The sequence below is a fragment of the Oncorhynchus tshawytscha genome, linkage group LG28 (genome assembly GCF_018296145.1).
Source record: "Oncorhynchus tshawytscha isolate Ot180627B linkage group LG28, Otsh_v2.0, whole genome shotgun sequence".
Classification (NCBI taxonomy): Eukaryota; Metazoa; Chordata; class Actinopteri; order Salmoniformes; family Salmonidae; genus Oncorhynchus; species Oncorhynchus tshawytscha.
Window position 1 is genome coordinate 40,507,112 of NC_056456.1, and position 22,343 is coordinate 40,529,454.

The 22,343-nt window shown below is 46.2% G+C and overlaps 1 protein-coding gene across 2 annotated transcripts in view; it reads left to right on the plus strand.

Moving 5' to 3' along the window:
- The window catches only part of LOC112238841 (receptor-type tyrosine-protein phosphatase mu-like), a 503,654-nt gene that overhangs the window by 231,109 nt on the left and 250,202 nt on the right, over positions 1-22,343 (plus strand). For both annotated transcript variants that reach the window (XM_042308178.1, XM_042308179.1), the window contains exons 7-8: positions 3,525-3,637; positions 5,239-5,419. In XM_042308178.1, the coding sequence (XP_042164112.1) occupies positions 3,525-3,637; positions 5,239-5,419 (294 nt within the window). The remainder of the gene's footprint in view (positions 1-3,524; positions 3,638-5,238; positions 5,420-22,343) is intronic.

Here is a 22,343-nt window from a genome sequence, read left to right on the forward strand (position 1 = left end):
GTTATAGGGAAAGAACCAAAGGGAGTGACAGTTATAGGGAAGGAACCAAAGGGAGTGACAGTTATAGGGAAGGAACCAAAGGGAGTGACAGTTATAGGAAGGAACCAAAGGGAGTGACAGTTATAGGGAAGGAACCAAAGGGAGTGACAGTTAAGGGAAGGAACCAAAGGGAGTGACAGTTATAGGGAAGGAACCAAAGGGAGTGACAGTTATAGGGGAAGGAACCAAAGGGAGTGACAGTTATAGGGAAAGAACCAAAGGGAGTGACAGTTATAGGGAAGGAACCAAAGGGAGTGACAGTTATAGGGAAGGAACCAAAGGGAGTGACAGTTATAGGGAAGGAACCAAAGGTGACAGTTATAGGAAGGAACCAAAGGAGTGACAGTTATAGGGAAGGAACCAAAGGAAGGTGACAGTTATAGGGAAGGAACCAAAGGGAGTGACAGTTTAAAGGGGACAGTTATAGGGAAGGAACCAAAGGGAGTGACAGTTATAGGGAAAGAACCAAAGGGAGTGACAGTTATAGGGAAGGAACCAAAGGGAGTGACAGTTACAGGGAAAGAACCAAAGGGAGTGACAGTTATAGGGAAGGAACCAAAGGGAGTGACAGTTATAGGGAAGGAACCAAAGGGAGTGACAGTTATAGGGAAGGAACCAAAGGGAGTGACAGGTATAGGGAAGGTAATCAGGGAAGTGACGGAGTCCAGGTGAGCGATGAGGCGCTGATACGCGTAACGACGGTGACATGTGTGCGTAATAATGAACAGCCTGACGACCTCGAGCGCCGGAGAGGGAGTATACAGTGACAGAGTTGCTCCGGTGGTTTGTTCCACTCAACACTGCTGGTATGTAAAAATGTGTTCTTACCAGATAGACTCTTCCATTTAAAACAGGCGATATCAGAGTCTGTTTCTGGTGCCGTGTTGGTGGACATCTCTAATATAAGTTAAATTATTAGGTATGTACCTGGGGGCTGAGTCAGTGATAATTCTATGAACCAGACCATGTTGAATTTATTTTTTATTTTTTTCTACAGATAGCCAGTTTAGCTGATTAAAATGCTCGACTTCCTGATGCGTACGAGCGGGGAGTTTAAATACAATTCTAACAAGTTTGTTTTACAGCTCTAGGTTTGTTTTTTTGTTTTTTGACCTTTGATTTAACCAGGTAGGCAATTTTGAGAACAAGTTCTCGTTTACAACTGCGACCTCTGGCCAAGATAAAGCAAAGCAGTTCGACACAAACAACAACACAGAGTTACACATGGAATAAATAAAACATACAGTCAAAAATACAATAGAAACATCTATATACAGCATGTGCAAATGAGGTGAGATAAGAGGTAAGGCAATAAATAGGCCATGGTTGCAAAGTAATTACAATATAGCAATTAAACACTGGAATGGTAGGATGTGCAGAAGATGAATGTGCAAGTAGAGCTACTGGGGTGCAAAGGAGATTGCAGGTGGTTGCAACTCTATGTTGCAGCTCTGTTGCAGCTCTATGTTGCAGCTCTATGTTGCAACTCTATGTTACAGCTCTATGTTGCAGCTCTATGTTACAACTCTATGTTACAGCTCTATGTTGCAACTCTATGTTACAACTCTATGTTACAGCTCTATGTTGCAACTCTATGTTACAGCTCTATGTTGCAACTATGTTGCAGCTCTATGTTGCAGCTCTATGTTGCAGCTCTATGTTGCAGCTCTATGTTGCAGCTCTATGTTGCAGCTCCGTGTTACTGAGGTCAAAGTAGAGCACTGTATGAGAAAGTAGGTTGTCATTTAAGATGCAGACAGTCGGAGGAGTGGACAAGGTAACAATCTGTCATTCTACCCCTGAACAAGGCAGTTAACCCACTGTTCCCCGGGCGCCGAAGACGTGGATGTCGATTAAGGACAGATAGACGGATAGCATCCCCTTCTACGCAGGGCTGAGGAGTGTCTTATTATTGGGTGTTGGTCGCAAGGTAGAAGTAGGTCTACACACCATGACTGTACTCTACAGATGGTTGTCTCACTCTGACCTCTGACCTGGGACACTAGGCCTGTACAACCATGGAATCCCCAGCGTCCACCCTGCGAGTCAAACATCACCTATAACGAAACAGTTAATCCACACACTTCTCCTCTCCAGTCTATACTGGAGGTTAAAACCCAGTCTGTCAGACACTGAACCAGTCTATACTGGAGGTTAAAACCCAGTCTGTCAGACACTGAACCAGTCTATACTGGAGGTTAAAACCCAGTCTCTCAGACACTGAACCAGTCTATACTGGAGGTTAAAACCCAGTCTCTCAGACACTGAACCAGTCTATACTGGAGGTTAAAACCCAGTCTGTCAGACACTGAACCAGTCTATACTGGAGGTTAAAACCCAGTCTCTCAGACACTGAACCAGTCTGTACTGGAGGTTAAAACCCAGTCTCTCAGACACTGAACCAGTCTGTACTGGAGGTTAAAACCCAGTCTCTCAGACACTGAACCAGTCTATACTGGAGGTTAAAACCCAGTCTGTCAGACACTGAACCAGTCTATACTGGAGGTTAAAACCCAGTCTCTCAGACACTGAACCAGTCTATACTGGAGGTTAAAACCCAGTCTGTCAGACACTGAACCAGTCTATACTGGAGGTTAAAACCCAGTCTCTCAGACACTGAACCAGTCTGTACTGGAGGTTAAAACCCAGTCTCTCAGACACTGAACCAGTCTATACTGGAGGTTAAAACCCAGTCTCTCAGACACTGAACCAGTCTATACTGGAGGTTAAAACCCAGGACGAAAACAGGGTACTTGGAATAGTGTATGAGTGTGTACCAAAAGGCACCCTATTCTCTATATATTGCACGACCTTTGACCAGAGGCCCTATTAGATCCCTATAGGTCATTGTCAAAAGTTGGGCACTACATAGGGATTAGGGTGCCAGACCGGAGCACTGTGAGTATATTGTGTCTGTTAGATGAGTTAAATAAAATATTATTAGTCGCGTATACATTTTGTTATCGCGTGTTTAGTGAAATGCTTATGTTCCTATCTCCTAACAGTACAGTAGTAAATATATATATATATATATATATATATTTCTCTGACTGTGTTTGTTTAATTGGAGTAATTGAATTGGAATAGCCCTCTGAGATAAAATACTAGCACTAAATATATTTAAGGGATAATGGGGTGTTTTGTGGATTAAGTTGATGATGTGTTTAGGTCATGAGTGTTGTGGTATAATTTCCAGTATTGATTTTGTGTTGAAGTCTGAGAAGGTAAAATTTTAACATGAAACAACTTAATCCCTTCATTGAATAAGTTGTGTATGTTCCTTGGTAATGACTACAGACAGACTTATTCTATTAGTGAGCTTTTGGGTGGGGGGGACAACAACTGTGACTTGAGTACAATTTCCATTATGTTTGTTATGTTTCAACTTGAGAGCTTAAAAGTTTAGCATCCATTGTCTACGATGTTTCTGCACTTATTATCGTATTGTTACTCAGATCTGTCTCCTCTTCTTCTATCCGCCCCAGAGCCCCCGGTGCCCATCGCTCCCCCCCAGCTCACAGCGGTCGGCGCCACCTACCTTTGGATCCAGCTTAACGCTAACTCCATCAACGGAGACGGTCCAATCATCGACCGAGAGGTATTTCTATTTATTAATGGTTTGGTTTGATAGGGACAGATTGGCCGCGTCCCAGAATGCACCTTCATTCCCTACATAGTGTACTACTTCAATGTCTCTACGGCCAAAAGAAGTACACTTTATACGGGATAGGGTGAAATTTGGAATGGAACCATACCTAATGAGTAAACAATAATCTGATGCATTGCACCATAGTGTCTATAGCAGTATTCACCATAGTGTCTATAGGGTATTCACCATAGTGTCTATAGCAGTATTCACCATAGTGTTTATAGCAGTATTCACCATAGTGTCTATAGAGTATTCACCATAGTGTCTATAGCAGTATTCACCATAGTGTCTATAGCAGTATTCACCATAGTGTCTATAGCAGTATTCACCATAGTGTCTATAGCAGTATTCACCATAGTGTTTATAGCAGTATTCACCATAGTGTCTATAGCAGTATTCACCATAGTGTCTATCGGGTATTCACCATAGTGTTTATAGCAGTATTCACCATAGTGTTTATACAGGTATTCACCATAGTGTTTATAGCAGTATTCACCATAGTGTCTATAGCAGTATTCACCATAGTGTCTATAGCAGTATTCACCATAGTGTCTATAGCAGTATTCACCATAGTGTCTATAGCAGTATTCACCATAGTGTCTATAGCAGTATTCACCATAGTGTCTATAGCAGTATTCACCATAGTGTCTATAGCAGTATTCACCATAGTGTTTATACAGGTATTCACCATAGTGTTTATAGCAGTATTCACCATAGTGTCTATAGCAGTATTCACCATAGTGTCTATAGCAGTATTCACCATAGTGTCTATAGCAGTATTCACCATAGTGTCTATAGCAGTATTCACCATAGTGTCTATAGCAGTATTCACCATAGTGTCTATAGCAGTATTCACCATAGTGTCTATAGCAGTATTCACCATAGTGTCTATAGCAGTATTCACCATAGTGTCTATAGGGTATTCACCATAGTGTCTATAGCAGTATTCACCATAGTGTTTATACAGGTATTCACCATAGTGTTTATAGCAGTATTCACCATAGTGTCTATAGCAGTATTCACCATAGTGTCTATAGCAGTATTCACCATAGTGTCTATCAGTATTCACCATAGCAGTATTCACCATAGTGTCTATAGCAGTATTCACCATAGTGTCTATAGCAGTATTCACCATAGTGTCTATAGCAGTATTCACCATAGTGTCTATAGCAGTATTCACCATAGTGTTTATAGCAGTATTCACCATAGTGTCTATAGCAGTATTCACCATAGTGTCTATACAGGTATTCACCATAGTGTTTATAGCAGTATTCACCATAGTGTCTATAGCAGTATTCACCAGGTATTCACCATAGTGTCTATAGCAGTATTCACCATAGTGTTTATAGCAGTATTCACCATAGTGTCTATAGCAGTATTCACCATAGTGTTTATAGCAGTATTCACCATAGTGTCTATAGCAGTATTCACCATAGTGTCTATAGCAGTATTCACCATAGTGTCTATAGATGATGAGTGGCTTAGTTAAATCAAGTGTGTTGGACCTGTATTGGACATCCCTGGGACATATCTTCCAACCCTTTTCCCAGGTGGAGTACCGTACGGTGTCAGGGACCATGTATGACCTGCAGCCTGTGGACAAGACAACCCATAAGATAGGTCACCTGACACCAGACACAGACTATGAGATCAGTGTGCTGTTGACCAGGCCCCTGGATGGAGGGACTGGGGCCCCCGGGCCTCCTCTCAGGGCCAGGACCAAGTGTGCTGGTGAGTCCTAAAAAAAAGTTGTATACTAAACACAAGAACACACGCACACGCACGCACGCACGCACACACACACACACACACACACACACACACACACACACACACACACACACACACACACACACACACACACACACACATGCTCGAACCTTCACTCCGAGCCGGTGGACCAAGTGTACTGGTTTGTCTGAACCGTAGAGATCCTATTAAATTACTAGAGGGGCATTTTTCATAAACCTTCAGTTCCAGAATGGGGTGAAGAATGGCAGCCATATTAGTCAGGGAGAATTTCAAACCAGTCTAATTGGAATGATTGTCAGTAGAAGTATAATAATCCTGATTTGACTTATGCAGGAAAATAAAAGTAAGGTATGTGATATACCAGCAGGTGTGTAATATAATTACTGTCAATCTGAAATATTGTCATATGATTATGAATACAGTTTATAGGTATAGTATAGTATACCAATTTCTGGTAGAACTAGTCTCTAAAATATGTATAAACAGACCATAAATGTCATTATTTTTTGTTGTTTTCTTGGACGGCTGTGAGTGCTATGATACAATATCAGTCCTTGTTGCATTTACGACTTGTCTAAGTCCAATCATCAACTGATTTCAGCCAGTGTATGGCTGTGGATGGACTGCATTGTTTGACCAGAGCCCTATGGAACCCTATTCCCTATATAGTGCACTACTTTAGACTAGAGCCCTATGGAACCCTATTCCCTGGATAGTGCACTACTTTAGACTAGAGCCCTATGGAACCCTATTCCCTATATAGTGCACTACTTTAGACCAGAGCCCTATGGAACCCTATTCCCTATATAGTGCACTACTTTAGACTAGAGCCCTATGGAACCCTATTCCCTATATAGTGCACTACTTTAGACTAGAGCCCTATGGAACCTTATTCCCTATATAGTGCACTACTTTAGACTAGAGCCCTATGGAACCTTATTCCCTATATAGTGCACTACTTTAACCAGAGCCCTATGGAACCCTATTCCCTATATATTTCACTACTTTTAACTAGAGCCCATTGAATAGTCTATCCATTATTTCAGCCAGTGTAAATAATGGAGGAGGCAGAGGGACGAGGTGAGCCCCCTGGCAGAGGTCATTTCTCCACGGTGATGTACATAACGTAATGGAGGAGGCAGAGGGACGAGGTGAGCCCCCTGGCGGAGGTCATTTCTCCAAGGTGATGTACATAACGTAATGGAGGAGGCAGAGGGACGAGGTGAGCCCCTTGGCGGAGGTCATTTCTCCAAGGTGATGTACATAACGTTGGCGTTTATCCTTTACATATGACAGCATTCCATTCAAACAATGCAGTCCATCCGCAGCCATACACTGGCTGAAATAATGGATGGACTATTCAATGGGCTCTAGTCTAAAGTAGTGCACTATATAGGGAATAGGGTTCCATAGGGCTCTGGTCTAAAGTAGTGCACTATATAGGGAATAGGGTTCCATAGGGCTCTGGTCTAAAGTAGTGCACTATATAGGGAATAGGGTTCCATAGGGCTCTGGTTAAAGTAGTGCACTATATAGGGAATAAGGTTCCATAGGGCTCTGGTCTAAAGTAGTGCACTATCCAGGGAATAGGGTTCCATAGGGCTCTAGTCTAAAGTAGTGCACTATATAGGGAATAGGGTTCCATAGGGCTCTGGTCTAAAGTAGTGCACTATATAGGGAATAGGGTTCCATAGGGCTCTGGTCTAAAGTAGTGCACTATATAGGGAATAGGGTTCCATAGGGCTCTGGTTAAAGTAGTGCACTATATAGGGAATAAGGTTCCATAGGGCTCTGGTCTAAAGTAGTGCACTATCCAGGGAATAGGGTTCCATAGGGCTCTAGTCTAAAGTAGTGCACTATATAGGGAATAGGGTTCCATAGGGCTCTGGTCTAAAGTAGTGCACTATATAGGGAATAGGGTTCCATAGGGCTCTGGTCTAAAGTAGTGCACTATATAGGGAATAGGGTTCCATAGGGCTCTGGTTAAAGTAGTGCACTATATAGGGAATAAGGTTCCATAGGGCTCTGGTCTAAAGTAGTGCACTATCCAGGGAATAGGGTTCCATAGGGCTCTAGTCTAAAGTAGTGCACTATACAGGGAATAGGGTTCCATAGGGCTCTGGTCAAACAATGCAGTCCATCCACAGCCATACACTGGCTGAAATAATGGATGGACTATTCAATGGGCTCTAGTTAAAAGCAGTGCAATATATAGGGAATATGGTGACATTTGGGGGACACACTGGCGTTCTGGTGGTAAGACCTCCACTCTCCGCCCCTCCCCCCTCCCTCCCTTCCCTCCAACACCCCCTCCACTCTTCCTCCCTCCACCCTTCTCTCTGCCCCTCCCTCCCTTCCTCCACCCTCTCTCCCTCCACCCTTCCCTCTGCCCCTCCCTCCCTCCACCCTTCCCTCTGCCCCTCCCTCCCTCCACCCTTCCCTCCGCCCCTCCCTCCCTCCACCCTTCCCTCTGCCCCTCCCTCCCTCCACCCTTCCCTCTGCCCCTCCCTTCCTCCCTCCACCCTTCCCTCCACCCTCCCTTCCTCCCTCCACCCTTCCCTCCGCCCCTCCCTCCCTGCACCCTTCCCTCCACCCAACCCCTCCTCCCTCCACCCTTCCCTCCGCTCCTCCCTCCCTCCACCCTTCCCTCCGCCCCTTCCTCCCTCCACCTTCGCTCCGACCCCTCCCTCCCTCCCTCCACCCTTCCCTCCGACCCCTTCCTCCCTCCACCCTTCCCTCCGCCCCTCCCTCCCTCCCTTCCTCCCTCCACCCTCCCTCCACCCTTTCCTCCGCCCCCCCCTCCCTCCACCCTCTCTTCCTCCCTCCGCCCTTCCCTCCACCCCTCCCTCCCTCCACCCTTCCCTCCACCCTTCCCTCCACCCAACCCTTCCTCCCTCCGCCCCCTCCACCCTTCCTTCCTCTCCCCCTCCACCCTTCCATCCGTACCCTCCCTCCCTCCACCCTTCCCTCCGCCCCTCCCTCCCTCCACTCTTCCGCTCCACCCCTTCCTCCCTCCACCCTTCCCTCCACCCAACCCTTCCTTCCTCCGCCCCTCCCTCCCTCCACCCTTCCCTCCGCCCCTCCCTTCCTCCCTCCACCCTTCCCTCCACCCCTCCCTCCCTCCACCCTTCCTTCCTCCCTCCACCCTTCCTTCATCTACCCTTCCCTCCGCCCCTCCCTCCCTCCACCCTTCCCTCCACCCTCCCTCCACCCCTCCCTCCCTCCCTCCACCCTTCCTTCCTCCCTCCACCCTCCCTCCGCCCCTCCCTCCCTCCACCCTTCCCTCTGCCCCTCCCTCCCTCCACCCTTCCCTCCGCCCCCTCCTCCCTCCACCCTTCTCTCCACCCAACCCTTCTCCCTCTGCCCCTCCCTCCCTCCACCCTTCCCTCCGCCCCTCCTTCCCTCCACCCTTCCTTCCTCCCTCCACCCTTCCTTCCTCCCTCCACCCTTCCTTCTGCCCCTCCCTCCCTCCCTCCACCCTTCCCTCTGCCCCTTCCTCCCTCCCTCCACCCTTCACTCCACCCAACCCTTCCTCCCTCCGCCCCTCCCTTCCTCCCTCCACCCTTCCCTCCGACCCCTCCGCCCCTCCCTCCCTCCGCCCCTCCCTCCCTCCGCCCCTCCCTTCCTCCCTCCACCCTTCCCTCCGACCCCCCCTCCCTCCCTCCGCCCCTCCCTCCCTCCACCCTCCCTGTCTGCACTTTATGTCACTGCGTCTGTTCGTCCTTTGTTATTATTCATAATCATTGCTACTTGGGCACTTCATTATACATTGAGTAATGTTTCTAGTGACAAAAAGACATGTTATTTCAATCTTTTGAGAAATAGGGAATGAATAATACAAGGATGAAACCAATTTGAATGAAACTGAAGGGACTGTTCTTCCTCCCCGGAATCCATGTTTTTAATATATTTTCTTTGAGGACTCCAAAAGATATTCCCAAGGATTTTCTGATTGCTTTTTTTTTGTACCTCTAGTGGATGTACAATCGTGTTGAAACTGGAGGACATTGTGTGTAGATCTCTTTTGTCCTTGGTCTCTCTGTGTAGGGCCATTCATGAAATCACCACCGTCTTACTGTATGTCCCCTTACCGGTCTTTACAGCCAACATGCTGCTCATTTTACTGTTGACCTGAGTTCAATTCAACTACTTCTAAATGTAGCTCAATTCAGGCCCACTGCTGTTACATCTGAACCTGTGAATACACTGATTTAGTTTGGTCCCCCGTACAGTAGAACCCAATGGGCCCAGGTAAGTCGCTACATTGTTAACTAGATCCATCTATCAAATGTATTTTATAAAGCCCTTTTTTTTTTGCATCACTAGTAGTCTCTGAAAGGGTATTTAGTCATTTACTGACCAGAGTTAGTTGGGCAAAACGAAAAGGAACCCAACTCAGATCCACTGCTGTCACATGTACCTGTCATGTGTGAATACACTGATTTAGTTTAGTCCTGTACAGTAGAACCAATGGGCCCAGGTCTAGCTGTCACATGTACCTGTCATGTGTGAATACACTGATGTAGTTTAGTCCTGTACAGTAGAACCCAATGGGCCCAGGTCTAGCTGTCACATGTACCTGTCATGTGTGAATACACTGATTTAGTTTAGTCCTGTACAGTAGAACCAACGGGCCCAGGTCTAGCTGTTACATGTACCTGTCATGTAAACATTCTGTATACATCTGGCCCTTCTTGGGACACTGTGTTAACTAGCCTCCAGACAAGCTTCAATGCCATACAACTCTCCTTCCGTGGCCTCCAACTGCTCTCAAATACAAGTAAAACTAAGTGCATGCTCTTGAACCGATCGCTGCCTGCACCTGCCCGCCCGTCCAGTATCACTACTCTGGACGGTTCTGACTTAGAATATGTGGACGACTACAAATACCTGGGTGTCTGGCTAGACTTTAAACTCTCCTTCCAGACTCATATTAAGCATCTCCAATCCAAAATTAAATCTAGAATCGGCTTCCTATTTCGCAACAAATCATCCTTCACTCATGCTGCCAAACATGCCCTTGTAAAATTGACCATCCTACCGATCCTCGACTTCGGCGATGTCATCTACAAAATAGCCTCCAACAATTTACTCAACAAATTGGATGCATTCTATCACAGTGCCATACGTTTTGCCACCAAAGCCCCAAATACTACCCACCACTGCGACCTGTACTCTCTCATTGGCTGGTCCTCGCTTCATACTCGTTGCCAAACCCACTGGCTCCAGGTCATCTATAAGTCTTTGCTAGGTAAAGACCCACCTTTTCTCAGCTCACTGGTCACCATAGCCTCACCCACTCGTAGCACACGCTCCAGAAGGTATATCTCACTGGTCACCCCCAAAGCCAATTCCTCCTTTGGTTGTCTTTCCTTCCAGTTCTCTGCTGCCAATGATTTGAACGAACTGCAAAAATCTCTGAAACTGGAAACACTTATCTCCCTCACTAGCTTTAAGCACCAGCTGTCAGAGCAGCTCACAGATCATTGCACCTGTACATAGCCCATCTGTAAAAAGCCCATCCAACTACCTCATCCCAATACTGTATTTATTTATTTATTTATTTATTTATTTATTTATCTTGTTCCTTTGCACCCCAGTATCTCTACTTGCACATTCATCTTCTGCACATCTATTCACTCCAGTGTTTAATTGGTATATTGTAATTACTTCGTCACTATGGCCTACTTATTGCCTTACCTCCCTTATCTTACCTCATTTGCAGACACTGTATATAGACTTCTTCTATTGTATTATTGACTGTACGTTTGTTTACTCCATGTGTAACTCTGTGTTGTTGTATGTGTCGAACTGCTGTGCTTTATCTTGGCCAGGTCTCAATTGTAAATGAGAACTAGCCTACCTGGATAAATAAACGTGTGAATACACTGATTTAGCTTAGTCCTGTACAATATAACCAACGGGCCCCAGGTCTAGCTGTTACATCTGAACCAGTGTGAAGTTGTTTACCACATCAAATCCATCCATGCAGGATAAGTGTACCTTCTGACTAGCCCTACCATCAGGTGGCTTTCCGCTCCTAGCAGGGGGTAGTGCATTACAGCAACATGACTGAAATACTGCCCGCCGTTTCATCCATCATGGAACATTGACTTGAATGTGAATGTCTGTTGTAGTAATACTGTTTCTGTGGTCCCATCCTGGCAGGGGGGTAGTGCATTACAGCAACAGGATATCACAGTGTTTCGCAGCATAAAGTTATTTTCAACCACTCGAGGCTGAGAAGCAGTTAAACATTCGACCTGAGAAGTTATCCCTGTACCAGCTAAACATTCCCCTCAGAAGTTATCCCTGTACCAGCTAAACATTCCCCTCAGAAGTTATCCCTGTACCAGCTAAACATTCCCCTCAGAAGTCATCCCAATACCAGCTAAACATTCCCCTCAGAAGTCATCCCTGTACCAGCTAAACATTCCCCTCAGAAGTTATCCCTGTACCAGCTAAACATTCCCCTCAGAAGTCATCCCTGTACCAGCTAAACATTCCCCTCAGAAGTTATCCCTATACCAGCTAAACATTCCCCTCAGAAGTTATCCCAATACCAGCTAAACATTCCCCTCAGAAGTCATCCCTGTACCAGCTAAACATTCCCCTCAGAATTTATCCCAATACCAGCTAAACATTCCCCTCAGAGCATGTTGGTGTTAGCAAATTCCAGTTTATAGAATCTATGGCCTAGATTCAATCCATTTCAGGTAGCATTCTGGATAATGCAGTGGCTTTTCAGACGTGCATTTGATTTGTACAGCAGAAACATGTCCTCCGTGGAGGACGACCTACAGTGAGAAACTCTGAAGTTGTAACGGTTTTCGTTGGCGGAAGGAGAAGAGGACCAAAGCGCAGCGTGGTGAGGTGTCCGTGTTAAATGTATTCAATAACTGAACGCTGAAACAGAAAGTAAACAAAAACACAACCGAAACAGTCCTGTCTGTTGGAGACACCGAGACAGAAAACAACTACCCACAACTCAAGTGGGGAAAAACAGGCTGCCTAAGTATGGTTCTCAAACAGAGACAACGATTGACAGCTGCCTCTGATTGGGAACCATACCAGGTCAAACACATAGAAATAGAAAACATAGAACACAAAACATAGAATGCCCACCCCAACTCACGCCCTGACCAAACTAAAATAGAGACATAAAAAAGGAACTAAGGTCAGGACGTGACAGAAGTTTTGTCGTTGACCACTGAGGACCACTGTTGTTCGTCAGTTTATCTGGTCCCCCTGAGTCAGAGGTTCCAGGAGGAACTAAAATTATAGTAGAGGGATGGACCCAGTGTTACACATAAACACTATACGAGTGTTTACCATGAGGGACCAGGGCAAGTTTACCATGAGGGACCATGGCATGTTTACCATGAGGGACCATGGCATGTTTACCATGAGGGACCAGGGCATGTTTACCATGAGGGACCACACCAAGTTTACCATGAGGGACCACACCAAGTTTACCATGAGGGACCATGGCATGTTTACCATGAGGGACCACACCAAGTTTACCATGAGGGACCACACATGAGGGACCAAGTTTACCATGAGGGACCACACCAAGTTTACCATGAGGGACCACACCAAGTTTACCATGAGGGACCACACCAAGTTTACCATGAGGGACCACACCAAGTTTACCATGAGGGACCACACCATGTTTACCATGAGGGACCACACCAAGTTTACCATGAGGGACCACACCAAGTTTACCATGAGGGACCACACCAAGTTTACCATGAGGGACCACACCAAGTTTACCATGAGGGACCACACCAAGTTTACCATGAGGGACCACACCAAGTTTACCATGAGGGACCACACCATGTTTACCATGAGGGACCACACCAAGTTTACCATGAGGGACCACAGCATGTTTACCATGAGGGACCACACCAAGTTTACCATGAGGGACCACACCATGTTTACCATGAGGGACCACACCATGTTTACCATGAGGGACCACAGCAAATTTACCATGAGGGACCACACCAAGTTTACCATGAGGGACCACAGCATGTTTACCATGAGGGACCACACCAAGTTTACCATGAGGGACCACACCATGTTTACCATGAGGGTCCACACCATGTTTACCATGAGGGACCACAGCAAATTTACCATGAGCGACCATGGCATGTTTACCATTAGGGACCACGACATGTTTACCATGAGGGACCACACCAAGTTTACCATGAGGGACCACACCAAGTTTACCATGAGGGACCACAGCATGTTTACCATGAGGGACCACACCAAGTTTACCATGAGGGACCACACCAAGTTTACCATGAGGGACCACACCAAGTTTACCATGAGGGACCACACCAAATTTTACCATGAGGGACCACGGCATGTTTACCATGTCCCAAGAGCCCATGTGGCTAGTAGCAAACACAGAGCAACAGAATGTTAAATATAAAGCCAACCAGATGAGACTATATTCCAATGTGGCATAGTGGGCTAGCGCAGATGGAGAGGAGTTAGAGATGGAGACTTGAGGCTGGCAGGACCAGGGAAATGGAGAGGAGTTAGAGATGGAGACTTGAGGCTGGCAGGACCAGGGATATGCAGCAGGGCCAGAGATGGAGACTGTAGGCTGGCAGAACCAGGGAAATGGAGAGGAGTTAGAGATGGAGACTTGAGGCTGGCAGAACCAGGGAAAGGGAGAGGAGTTAGAGATGGAGACTTGAGGCTGGCAGAACCAGGGAAATGGAGAGGAGTTAGAGATGGAGACTTGAGGCTGGCAGGACCAGGGAAATGGAGAGGAATTAGAGATGGAGACTGGAGGCTGGCAGGACCAGGGAAATGGAGAGTAGTTAGAGATGGAGACTGGAGGCTGACAGGACCAGGGATATGCAGCAGGACCAGAGATGGAGACTGTAGGCTGGCAGAACCAGGGAAATGGAGAGGAGTTAGAGATGGAGACTTGAGGCTGGCAGAACCAGGGAAATGGAGAGGAGTTAGAGATGGAGACTTGAGGCTGGCAGAACCAGGGAAATGGAGAGGAGTTAGAGATGGAGACTTGAGGCTGGCAGGACCAGGGAAATGGAGAGTAATTAGAGATGGAGACTTGAGGCTGGCAGGACCAGGGAAATGGAGAGGAATTAGAGATGGAGACTGGAGGCTGGCAGGACCAGGGAAATGGAGAGTAGTTAGAGATGGAGACTGGAGGCTGACAGGACCAGGGATATGCAGCAGGGCCAGAGATGGAGACTGTAGGCTGGCAGAACCAGGGAAATGGAGAGGAGTTAGAGATGGAGACTGGAGACTGGCAGGACCAGGGAAATGGAGAGGAGTTAGAGATGGAGACTTGAGGCTGGCAGAACCAGGGAAATGGAGAGGAGTTAGAGATGGAGACTTGAGACTGGCAGAACCAGGGCTATGGAACAGGGCCAGAGATGGAGACGTGAAGCTGGCAGAACCAGGACTACGGAACAGGGCCAGAGATGGAGTCTTGAGGAGGGCAGAACCAGGGCTATGGAACAGGGCCAGAGATGGAGTCTTGAGGAGGGCAGAACCAGGGCTACGGAACAGGGCCAGAGATGGAGTCTTGAGGAGGGCAGAACCAGGGCTACGGAACAGGGCCAGAGATTAAGTCTTGAGGAGGGCAGAACCAGGGCTACGGAACAGGGCCAGAGATGGAGACTTGAAGCTGGCAGAACCAGGGCTACGGAACAGGGCCAGAGATGGAGACGTGAAGCTGGCAGAACCAGGACTACGGAACAGGGCCAGAGATGGAGACGTGAAGCTGGCAGAACCAGGACTACGGAACAGGGCCAGAGATGGAGTCTTGAGGAGGGTAGAACCAGGGCTATGGAACCGGTGTCTGGACCAAGGTAGGAACGCCATGTAGGTCCGTTTAGAGAGCAGTCGACACAAAGTAGAGAGAGCCATTTGTTTCATAATATATACAAGCTCAGCAGGATGGGAACAAGAACATTGTCAACCATTCTTTATTTTCAATGTAAAAGGACAAGGGCTTTCTGCATACAATTTATAGCGTAGAAAAACGGTTAAGAAAATAGTGTTAGAGCAGAGGACAAACAAAGGTCCTCCTCTCCCCTCCTGTCGTCAATGGCCTTCTACCTACTAATCCAGGTATATAGGCTGCATCCCAAATGCCTCCCTATTACCTATATAGATCACTACTCCAGGGCCCATAGGGCTCTGGTTAAAACTAGTGCACTAAACAGGAACTAGGGTGCCATTTGGAACTCGGATCCTTGTCTACTCACCAGATCCATCTGTTCCGACGAGAATAGACGAGGGAATAGTTTGGTGAGCTTGACAGTTTTTTCTTCTTCTAATTAATCCCATTGTTGCCTTGAGGTCTGAATAGAGAGTCACTCCTACCTCTGGGCTCCAGATAACGTTGACTTTCTATTATTGTTTGAGGTAAGGTTGAATGAAGGCACTTTTTTTTCAGGCAGAGAAAAGCAGAATAGATTGAGTTTGGTGTTGTGGATTGGGGAGGAGAAGGAGAAGAGGGAGGAGATGATGAAGGTTATCTGAGTAATAGAACAACAATCAATTAATGTCTGTACCCACCAGGCCCTGGTCAAATGTAGTATATAGGACAGGGATGCCACAAAAAAACATCTGAACTTCATTTGAATTGTTAATTATCTGCTAATCTACACATTTTTCCAGGGTGGACAGAAATATTTCTAAAATTATATCAGAGTGAGAGTGACTAACAAAATCAATGGGGGGCGTCCCGGTCGCTAATCAAATCCAAATCAAATGGTATTGGTCAGATACACATATTTAGCTAATGTTATTGCGGGTTGTAGTGAAATGCTTGTGTTCCTAGCTCCAACAGCGCAGTAGTATCTAACAATTCACAACAATACACACACATCTAAAAGTAAAAGAATGGAATTAATGGGATTAAGAAAAATATAAATATTAGGATGAGCAATGACGGAGTAGCATTGACTAGAATACAGTAGAATGGAGTATATACTGTACATAAGAGATGAGTAAATCAGTATGTAAACATTATGTCTATGTATATAGGGCAGCAGCCTCCAAGGTGCAGGGTTGAGTAACCGGGTGGTAGCCGGATAGTGATGGCTATTTTAACAGTTTAATGGCCTTGAGATGAAAACTGTTTTTCAGTCTCTCAGTCCCAGCTTTGATGCACCTGTACTGACCTCGCCTTCTGGATGATAACGGGGTGAACAGGCAGTGGCTCAGGTGGTTGATATCCTTTATGATATTTTTGGCCTTCCTGTGACATCGGGTGGTGTGGGTGTCCTGGAGGGCAGGCAGTGTGCCCCCGGTGATGCGTTGGGCAGATCGCACCACCCTCTGGAGAGCCCTGCGGTTGTGGGCGGTGCAGTTGCCGGGCAGTGATACAGCCAGACAAGATACTCTCTTGTATATCTATAAAAGTTTGTATCAAGATCATCATACCAAAACATCCCTACAAACATCCCCAAAACATCCCTCCAACACATACCCAAAACATCCCTACAACAGATACCCAAAACATCCCTACAAACATCCCCAAAACATCCCTACAACAGATACCCAAAACATCCCTACAAACATACACAAAACATCCCTACAAACATCCCCAAAACATCCCTACAAACATCCCCAAAACATCCCTACAACAAGATACCCAAAACATCCCTACATACACACACACACAAACACGCATACCCAAAACATCCATACACACACACACCCACACACACATAAACACGCATACCCAAAAACATCACTACACACACACACACACACACACACACACACAATGGTCACTCTGACAGAGCTCCAGAGTTCCTCTGCGGAGATGGGAGAACCTTCCAGAAGGACAACCGCCTCTGAAGCACTCCAACAATCAGGCCTTTATGATAGAGTGGCCAAACGGAAGCCACTCCTCAGTAAAAGGCACATGACAGCCCACTTGGAGTTTGCCAAGAGGCACCTAAAGAACTCTGACCATGAGAAAGATGAAACCAAGATTGAACTTTTTAGCATGAATGACAAGCTTCACATCCGTTGGAAACTTGGCACCATCCCTACGGTGAAGCATGGTGGTGACAGCTTTATGCTGTGGGTATGTTTTTCAGCGGCAGGAACTGAGAGACTAGTCAGGATCGAGGCAAAGATGAACGGAGCAAATTACAGAGAGATCCTTGATGAAAACCTGCTCCAGAGAGCTACGGACCTAAGACTGGGGGTGAAGGTTCATCTTCCAACTGGACAACAAACCTAAGCACACAGCCAAGACAACACAGGAGTGGCTTTGGGACAAGTCTCTGAATGTTCTTGATTGGCCCAGCCAGAGCCCGGACTTGAACCCGATTGAACATCTCTGGAGAGAGACCTGAAAATAGCTGTGCAGTGACACTCCCCATCCAGCCTGACAGAGTTTGAGACGATCTACAGAGAAGAATGGGAGAATCCCCTATATACAGCTGTGCTAAGTTTGTAGCGTCATACCCAAGAAGACTCGAGGCGATCAGGCTTAACACTTCTGTCATCTGCTAACTTAATAATGATGGTGTTGAAGTCCTGTCTGGCCACGCGGTCGTGGGTGAACAGGGAGTACAAGAGAGGACTGAGCACACACCCCTGGGGGGCTCCAGTGTTGAGGATCAGCGTGGCAGATGTGTTGCTACCTACCCTCACCACCTAGGGGTGGCCTGTCAGGAAGTCCAGGATCCAGTTGCAGGGGAAGGTGTTTAGTCCCAGGATCCTTAGCTTAGTGATGAGCTTTTAGGGTACTATGGTGTTCAACTCTGAGCTGCAGTTAATGGATAGCATTCACAGGAAGGTGTTCCTTTTGTCCAGAGATTGCATCATCTGTGTATCTGTTTGGGCGGTATGCAAATTGGAATGGGTCTAGGGTTTCTGGGATAATGGTGTTGATGTGAGCCATGACCAGTGTTTCAAAGCTCTTCATGGCTATGAACGTGAATGCAACGGGTCTGTAGTCATTTAGGCAGGTTGCCTTAGTGTTCTTGGGCACAGGGACTATGGTGGTCTGCTTAAAACATGTTGGTATTTCAGACTTAGTCAGGGACATGTTGAAAATGTCAGTGAAGACACCTGCCAGTTGGTCAGCACATGCCCGGAGCACACGTCCTGGTAATCCGTCTGGCCCCGCAGCCTTGTGTATGTTGACCTGTTTAAAGGTCTTACTCACGTCGGCTACGGAGAGTGTGATCACACAGTCGTCCAGAACAGCTGATGCTCTCATGCATGCCTCAGTGTTGCTTGCCTCGAAGCGAGCATAGAAGTGATTTAGCTCATCTGGTAGGCTCGTGTCACTGGGCAGCTCACGGCTGTGCTTCCCTTTGTAGTCTGTAATAGTTTACAAGCCCCTGAAAGTCAAGAGGTCTGAATACCGTCCCAAAGCGATTTAACTACAGTCACCATATTACCCACTATAATTACTGATTACAGTGATTGAACTGCCATCCAACTTCTGTCCATCATTCTCAAACTAATATGTGCTGCTACTACTGCTCTCTTACTCACTATGGCAGTAAGCACACACACACAAACACACCGTACACACACAAACACACCGTACAGACACAATCACACACACACCATACACACACACACACCATACACACACACACACCGTACACACACACACACCATACACACACACACACCGTACACACACACACACCATACACACACACACACCATACACACAAACACACCGTACACTCACAAACACACCATAGACACACAAACAAACACACACACCCCATACACACACACACACACACACACACACACACACACACACACACACACACACACACACACACACACACACATCTGTACAAGAACAGTGGGAGGCTGTGGGTTACCAAGGTGATTTTTCAACTTCCCAGATGGTTGTTGAATGCTGTTGTCATTAGTCACAAACATGGTAGTAATACATAAGACAGATCACTGGGGGGGTATGTGTGTGAGTGAGTGAGTGAGTGAGTGAGTGAGTGAGTGAGTGAGTGAGTGAGTGAGTGAGTGAGTGAGTGAGGAATCAGTAGTAAAGTACAAAACAGAGCACTAGGTCTTCTTCCACCCTGACCCCAATCACCACACAGCATATTGCCGGAAATAAAATGAAAGATTGATTTTCCACTGTCCAGCCTCCTCCTCATCTCTTCTCTCCTGATCTCCTTCTCCTCCCTCCCTGTCTCCTCCTCTCTCCCTATCTACTCCTCTCCTCTTCTCTCCTCCTCTACCCCTCTCTCCTCCTCTCCCCTTCTCTCCTCTTCTCTCTCTGTCTCCTCCTCTCCCCCTCTCTCCGTCTCCTCCTCTTTCCTGGTCTCCTTCTCTCATCCTCTCGCTTCGAGGCAAGCAACACTGAGGCATGCAGGAGAGCATCAGCTGTTCCGGACGACTGTGTGATCACAGTGGGATCACAGCTAAGGACTGTGTCCAGGCACTCCGCCGTGGTATATTGGCCATATTTCACACCCCCTGGGGCCGTAATTGTTTAATTTTGTTCTCGCCCCCCTGACCATCCGCTCAAGAAAAAAAATCAGCCCATGGCTGAATGTAGTTGATGATTCCTGCTCTACTCCTTCACCCCTCCGGGAACACACACTGTTTTAGTTGGGCTTTTAATCCGGTTAAATTACTTTAATCAAGATTGATGGACGTACAACCCAGTGGTTTTCCACAACTTGTTTGCACCACTTTATCATTATTATAATTTTTTTACCACAAACTACCACAGATTAAAGAACATGTAAGTATAGAGTACGGCAGGTCAGAGGTCAACTCATCCTGGTCCGTCTCCCTCCGTATGGTGTTAGTGTTCATTAGACATCACGGCAGGTCAGAGGTCAACTCATCCCGGGCTCTACTTTCGGCTGGTGCTAAGGCGGCCACTAAGGTGGTGCACGTCAGTTTTGTCATGTAAAAACAGGTGCACTGGCAGGGTTGATCATTTACGCCGAGGTGGGAAGGGTGGTCATATGTTATACTTGGCTCATCGCGCTCCAGCGACTCTAACACATTGGTGCGGCTGGCTTCCGGGTTAAGCGGGTGGTGTGTTAAGAAGCGCGGTTTGGCTGGTCATGTTTCGTAAGGACGCATGAGTCGAGCTTCACCTCCCAAGCCTGTTGGGGAGTTGCAGCGATGAGACAAGATTGAATTTGGGGAGAAAAAGGGGGGTAACATATATATATATATATATATATATTATTTTATTATTAAAAGGGTCAAAAAGATACAAAACGGTCATCAGGCATTCCAAAACAGGTCATCAGGCATTCCAAAACAGGTCATCAGGCATTCCAAAACAGGTCATCAGGCATTCCAAAAAAACAGGCATTCATCAGGCATTCCAAAACAGGTCATCAGGCATTCCAAAACAGATCATCAGGCATTCCAAAACAGGTCATCAGGCATTCCAAAACAGGTCATCAGGCATTCCAAAACAGATCATCAGGCATTCCAAAACAGGTCATCAGGCATTCCAAAACAGGTCATCAGGCATTCCAAAACAGGTCATCAGGCATTCCAAAACAGGTCATCGGGCATTCCAAAACAGATCATCGGGCATTCCAAAACAGGTCATCGGGCATTCCAAAACAGGTCATCGGGCATTCCAAAACAGATCACCGGGCATTCCAAAACAGGTCATCGGGCATTCCAAAACAGATCATCGGGCATTCCAAAACAGGTCATCGGGCATTCCAAAACAGGTCATCGGGCATTCCAAAACAGATCATCAGGCATTCCAAAACAGGTCATCAGGCATTCCAAAACAGGTCATCAGGCATTCCAAAACAGATCATCAGGCATTCCAAAACAGATCATCAGGCATTCCAAAACAGGTCATCAGGCATTCCAAAACAGATCATCAGGCATTCCAAAACAGATCATCAGGCATTCCAAAACAGGTCATCAGGCATTCCAAAACAGGTCATCAGGCATTCCAAAACAGGTCATCAGGCATTCCAAAACAGTATCTTAGTACTTGTCTTAGTATCTTAGTAGTAATGGTCAATGATTTAACCAGCGGATCACCCTATTGATACATCAACATGTTTTATAAAAATATTACCAGCAGCAAAACAGTCAACTGTCATTCCGCTTTTAATTTTTTTAATTCAACATTGTTTTTGTCCAGATTCTGTAAAAAAAACTCAGTATTCTTTTCTTTTTTCAGTAAATCTTTTCTGTTTCTCAAACTAGACACTCTAATCTACTTGTCATCTTGCTCAGTTGTGCACCGGGGCCTCCCACTCCTCTTTCTATTCTGGTTAGAGACAGTTTGCACTGTTCTGTGAAGGGAGTAGTACACAGCATTGTACGAGATCTTCAGTTTCTTGGCAATTTATCGCATAGCCTTCATTTTTCAGAACAAGCGTAGACTGAATAGTTTCAGAAGAAAGGTCTTTGTTTCTGGCCATTTTGAGCCTGTGCCCACAAATGCTGATGCTCCAGATACTTAACTAGTCTAAAGAAGGACAGTTTTATTGCTTTTTTAATCAGGACAACAGTTTTCAGCTTTGCTAACATGATTCCAAAATGTTTTTCAAATGATCAATTAGCCTTTTAAAATTATCAACTTGGATTAGCTAACACAAAGTGCCATTGGAACACAGGAGTGATGGTTGCTGATAATGGAACTCTGTACGCCTATGTAGATATTCCATTAGTTTCCAGCTGCAATAGTTATTTACAACATTAACAATGTCTACACTGTATTTCTGATCAATTTGATGTTATTTTAATGGAAAAAAAACAAGGACATTTCTAAGTGACCCCAAAACTTTTGAATAGTAGTGTGGTCCTCTCTGTGTACATCGTCAACTCTCTCCCTCACTCCTCTCTTTAGTCATCTCTCTCCCTCTCTCCTCTCTTTAGTCATCTCTCTCCCTCTCTCCTCTCTTTA